This window comes from Entelurus aequoreus, linkage group LG21 (genome assembly GCF_033978785.1).
Source record: "Entelurus aequoreus isolate RoL-2023_Sb linkage group LG21, RoL_Eaeq_v1.1, whole genome shotgun sequence".
In the NCBI taxonomy this organism is placed as follows: domain Eukaryota; kingdom Metazoa; phylum Chordata; class Actinopteri; order Syngnathiformes; family Syngnathidae; genus Entelurus; species Entelurus aequoreus.
In genome coordinates, this window is record NC_084751.1 from 25508190 (window position 1) to 25514411 (window position 6222).

The window sequence follows — 6222 nt, forward strand, 5'->3', positions numbered from 1 at the left end:
GTTATTTGTTCTGTTGTGTTTATGTTGTGTTACGGTGCAGATGTTCTCCCGAAATGTGTTTGTCATTCTTGTTTGGTGTGGGTTCACAGTGTGGCGCATATTTGTAACAGTGTTAAAGTTGTTTATATGGTCGCCCTCAGTGTGACCTGTATGGCTGTTGACCAAGTATGCTTTGCATTCACAAGTGGGTGTGAAAATCCCTAAATATTATGTCAATGGACTGGCACGCAAAGGCAGTGCCTTTAAGGTTTATTGGCGCTCTGTACTTCTCCCTACGTCCATGTACACAGCAGCATTTTAAAGTCATACATTTTACTTTTTGAAACCGATACCGATAATTTCCGATATCATATTTTAAAGCACTTATCGGCATCTCTAATTGTTATATTTAATATATTGTCAAAGTAATGCTCTGCAGTAACTTAAATGTTAATTCACTACAAGTGCCATACAGTCAAACACAAAAAGTGAGTTTATGCTGTTTAAAATTCCTCTACATGACAGGTGAATGCTGCTGTTTATGAGGCCTCACTTTTTAAGAATATACTTTAAAAAGCACATCCATCAAAGATTGTCTATACAACAGTAGTGCTCTGCTGTTTTAAGGACATACTAAAATAACTTTAGTCAATGTTCCTGACTGAGTTGTGCTTTGATGTTGTTAAATACCTACTGCTATGACTTTAGTCAATAATCTATACCAGGGGTGTCAAACACATTTTAGATCGGGGGCCACATGGAGAAAAATCTACTCCCAAGTGGGCCGGACTGGTAAAATCACGGCACGATAACTTAAAAATAAAGACAACTTCAGATTGTTTTCTTTTTTTTAAATTGAATGTGTTTTTTTTTGCACTTACATGTTGTGGTTAATAGTATTCTATCTTTATTTGTCGTTATTTATACTTTCTGAATAAATTATGTGATTATGTGTTCATCAGTCAACTCATTGGTGTTAATTTTCAATCTATCAAGATAAAAAAATAATATCAAAATGAAATTACAGGAAGTTATGTAGTTTGCTCATTTTCCTCGACCGGTTCACTGATATCATGTGGTTTATTTTGTACATATGTAGCATCATCTACAAAGATACAAATAACTGCTATTGCGACATCTAGTGGACACATTTAGAACAGCAGTTTATTTCATTCCAAAATTTTGGCTCATTTTTATACTTAGCAAACTCATGCTGCGGGCCAGATAAAAACTGTTCGCGGGCCTGATCCGGCCCTCGGGCCGTACGTTTGACACCCCTGCTCTTTACGACAAGAGTGCTCTGCTGACCCATTTAAAAGAAGAAAAAAAAACAGAAAAAAAATGATTGTTAAAGATCCTCCTATGTGTCGACAGGAGCCCTACTCTGTTTTTTATTTTTAAAAACATATTTAAAAAAAAAACGCAAGCCAAAGATCCTAAATGACAGGAATGTTTTATTTCTAGGATCAACTGTATTTAAAATCACAAGCCAAAGATCCTAAATGACAGGAGTGCTCTTCTGTTTTTAAGGATCAACTTAAAAACGCAAGCCGAAGATCCTAGATGACAAGGGTGCTGTGCTCTTTTAAGGAGCTACTAAAAACACTAGTTAAAGATCCTCTAAAACACTAGAGCACTCTGCTGTATTGAAGGACCTGCAAAATATTCCCTTAAGGACAGGACCACTCTTTCGGTCTTAAGACCCACTTTTATTCTTTGGCTTTTAACACTACGTGAGTTGTGTGGTCTTCTGTCCTCTGTTGTCCTGTGTGTTTTTTTTAATAAATTTTGATGTCTATTTTACTGTTTTAATTGGTTTTACCCTTTAAAATCGTTTTTAATCATATTTATTTTTTATATTGTCTCTGTATTGGTTTTCTATTCATTTATTCTTTGTTTTTATTCAGTCATTGGTGTAGCATAATATTGTTTTTAACATGGCTGTGCAGCACTTTGGAAACATTCTTGTTGTGTTAATGTGCTATATAAAGAAAGTGGATTGGATTTAATGGATCTACTTTAAAAAAAAAAAAACAATACTCTATATCAGTGGTTCTCAAACAGTGGTATGTGGGCTCTATCAAGTGGAACGCCAAAGATTTGATTCATTATTTAAATACAGGGTTTTATTTAACTATATTCAAACAGTGTTACTGGTCAAACAATGTGTAATGTTACAGTAGCCAAAATATTAAATATACTTTATTAAATAAAACCTCTGCCTTTTTTAATGAATACTTGGGCTTACTACGCTACTGTTTTAATTTTGGTCAATTTTACTGATGTGGTACTTGGGGGGGAAAAACAGTTTCCACTGCTCTGTATGACACACCAACTGATGTCATACAGATGCCACCAACTGAATGGCCCCAACCAAACTTTGACAAAATATTTCAATATAATATGTGAATAACAAATATGAACAATAAAATACAAACTATATAGTACACAGCCATATATTTAAGAAAATAAATGTAGACATTTTACTGTCCCGAATATTGTATGTCACAGTCAGCCAATGGTAGTTTTTTATGTAACAGCCACACACAAAGATTAGCCTTAATGTTGAAGTATTTTGTACAAAATATTGAGTATAAAAATAAAAAAAGACATACAAAAAATCCCACACAAATAAAATGTATCCAGTTTAATTTTCAGGAGATGAATATGTACACAATCATTTACCTTCAGGCAGCGAGCGAAGCAAATACTGACATAGTATTCTGTCAAGGCATGTTCCAGCATCAAAAAGGAGATTCAAAATAGTAACAATTTTGTTCCATATATAATAATTTGATGTCATTCGTCCATTTCTAATCATTTGAGCATTCATCCAAGAATCTGGCAAATAAAACATTCCTGTTCTCTTACAGGTGATAGAAGAAATACAATCAGCAGTTCTCATCATAGCATCGGGGGAGTAGCAGCCAAAAGGAAAGGAACGAAGAGGAAAAAAAGCAAACAAAATAAAAATATAGACTTCTTTAAAAGAACGGACACTTGTGGGGGCCAGGGGGATTAATATTCAACGGTATATTAAAAACAAGATTTGGCCATGCCCCCCGGTGCTAGCTCTCCTCCACTTGGCTGCGATACGTGATGTCTGGGAACTATCCTGAGATGTTCTTCTCGTCTTGAAGGCACTCCAGGACGAAGTGGATCACTCGGTAGCAGAAACTATACTGGTCCTGCGCAGGGAAAACAGAAATTAGTCAAGACAGAGTAACGAGACAAAGCCTTAAAAAAGAAGGAAATATTCGTAATTACCTCAGTTTGGACCATTCCCTTTCGCTGAAGTCTCATGTTTCGGACCACATCTGAAATATCAAACTAATAAGAAAAAGGCCAATCAGAGTAGGTTTGCAAAAACAACAACAACAAAAAACTACTTAATGCATCACATTGTATTACATACCTCAGTGATAATTGCCTGACTGTTAACACTAATAATTAAGCATTTGCGGGAAGTTGATGAACAAAGGGCATAGCACTACATTTTGGGCCCCCATACACAAGACTCCTGAACGGCCCCCCATCCGACCCTAATCCTGACATCCATACAAACACACTTGGTATGGTTACATGTACTAAAATACAAATTATTGCATGGATTTGGTTGAAACCAGCTTTTAATAGCACATATACACTTTAATTGGGTTTTTGATTTTTTAAAAAGGTATCAACATTTCTACAACATACACTAAATTGCCAAAAGTATTTGGCCACCTGCCTTGACTCACGTATGAACTTGAAGTGCCATCCAATTCCAAACCCATAGGGTTCAATATGATGTCGGTCCACCTTTTGCAGCTATTACAGCTTCAACTCTTCTGGGAAGGCTGTCCACAAGGTTGCGGAGTGTGTTTATAGGAATTTTCGGCCATTCTTCCAAAAGCGCATTGGTGAGGTCACACACTGATGTTGGTCGAGAAGGCCTGGCTCTCAGTCTCCGTTCTAATTCATCCCAAAGGTGTTCAGGTCAGGACTCTGTGCAGGCCAGTCAAGTTCATCCACACCAGACTCTGTCATCCATGTCTTTATGGACCTTGCTTTGTGCACTGGTGCACAGTCATGCTGGAAGAGGAAGGGGCCCGCTTCAAACTGTTCCCACAAGGTTGGGAGCATGGAATTGTCCAAAATGTTTTGGTATCCTGGAGCATTCAAAGTTCCTTTCACTGGAACTAAGGGGCCAAGCCCAACTCCTGAAAAACAACCCCACACCATAATTCCTCCTCTACCAAATTTCTCACTCTGCACAATGCAGTCCGAAATGTACCATTCTCCTGGCAACGTCCAAACCCAGACTCGTCCATTAGATTGCCAGATGGAAAAGCGTGATTCATCAGTCCAGAGAACACATCTCCACTGCTCTAGAGTCCAGTGGCGACATGCTTTACACCACTGCATCCCACGCTTTGCATTGGACTTCATGATGTATGGCTTAGACACAGCTGCTCGGCCATGGAAACCCATTCCATGAAGCTCTCTGCGTACTGTACGTGGGCTAATTGGAAGGTCACATGAAGTTTGGAGCTCTGTAGCAACTGACTGTGCAGAAAGTCTTTGCACTATGCGCTTCAGCATCCGCTGACCCCTCTCTGTCAGTTTACGTGGCCTACCACTTCGTGGCTGAGTTGCTGTTGTTCCCAAACTCTTCCATTTTCTTATAATAAAGCCGACAGTAGTTGACTTTAGAATATTTAGGAGCGAGGAAATTTCATGACTGGATTTGTTGCACATTTGGCATCCTATGACAGTTCCACGCTGGAAATCACTGAGCTCCTGAGAGCGGCCAAATCTTTCACAAATGTTTGTAGAAACAGTCTCCATGCCCAAGTGCTTGATTTTATACCCCTGTGGCCAGGCCAAGTGATTAGGACACCTGATTTTGATCATTTGGATGGGTGGCCAAATACTTTTGGCAATATAGTATATCTAGGATGAACCCCATGATTTGGTTTTGTTAAAAAAAGGCTTTTTTTAAAACAAAAAAGTACTAACAAAGCCAAGATAAAGTGGCCAAAATATGATTTAAAATAATCATACAACCTGTCATTATTCATTTAAATACAGTGTTTGATCAAATATGTATTATATGTTATATAAATTAGATCAATTTAAATAATAATGATTTTTTTTACTGAAATGTATTGTTTGAAATAGATTTCAATAAAACATTAGTAAAACAATAATAACATGGATTATGCATAACATTTTTATTAGGTAAATCTATTTAAATGAATCATTAAATATGTGTGAAATATTTCGAAAAATCTATTATTAAGTACTGTTCTTTTTTTTAAATAAAAAATGGAGGCCTATTATTCATCATTATCATGTGGTAAGATATATATATATATATATATTATTATTATAAAATACAGTACTATGAAAAGTACTATTTTTTAACCAAGCAAGTCCATTTGCACAACATAATGGGATAGGCTCCAGCGCCCCCGCGACCGGAGAAGGACAAGCGGTAGACAATGGATGGATGGAATACACAATTTCTTCAATAATTTGGGTAAAACCTAACAATACAGCTTTATAGTAATACAGTCATATATTAATGGTATATACTGTAGTTATTATGCAATGAAATAAATCAACCACTATGTTTAAGTGAATATATTTGATAAAAAGATATATATATATTTTCTATTATTATGCATCATTATCATGTTGTAAAATACATACATATACTATTATGAAATATTTATATTATTTTAACCAAACAAACACATTTGCACAAATAATCAATCAATCAATCAATGTTTATTTATATAGCCCTAAATCACAAGTGTCTACATTTTCTTCATAATCTTGGTAAAACCTATCAATATACCCGTACATTGATTAGGGGTGCTTAAAAATTAATTCACATCCAAATCGCAATTCTTACTTATATCGATTCTAAATCAATTCCTAATTTTTAAGATCATAATTTTTAAGAATACATTTTTAAAAACAAGTTTTTTTAGATCATCTCTGTGCTTGCTCACTGCTTGTGTACGTCGTACGTCAGCAGCAGCTTTTGTAACCTGTAACTTGTTTTTAAAAAGTTTTATCATTTTTATAACAAAAAATAGATTGCGAGAATCGATTTGAATCAAATCGTCACCCAAGAATCTTAATCAAATCATGATTTGTTGTTATATTACCATTCCTAATGGTAATTTATTAATTTTATATATTTATCATTACGCAATGAATGAAGGCAATCATTTTTTTATTAGTGAAAAT

At 35.5% G+C, this 6222-nt stretch overlaps 1 protein-coding gene across 6 annotated transcripts in view; it reads right to left on the minus strand.

Moving 5' to 3' along the window:
• Positions 1 to 2611: 2611 nt before the first annotated feature.
• Positions 2612 to 6222, minus strand: part of ptpn13 (protein tyrosine phosphatase non-receptor type 13) — a 157392-nt gene continuing 153781 nt past the window's right edge. For all 6 annotated transcript variants that reach the window (XM_062031277.1, XM_062031276.1, XM_062031278.1 and 3 more), the window contains 2 exons: positions 3247 to 3309; positions 2612 to 3167 (listed from right to left, as the gene is read on the minus strand). In XM_062031277.1, the coding sequence (XP_061887261.1) occupies positions 3090 to 3167; positions 3247 to 3309 (141 nt within the window). In that variant the 3' untranslated portion in view covers positions 2612 to 3089. The remainder of the gene's footprint in view (positions 3168 to 3246; positions 3310 to 6222) is intronic.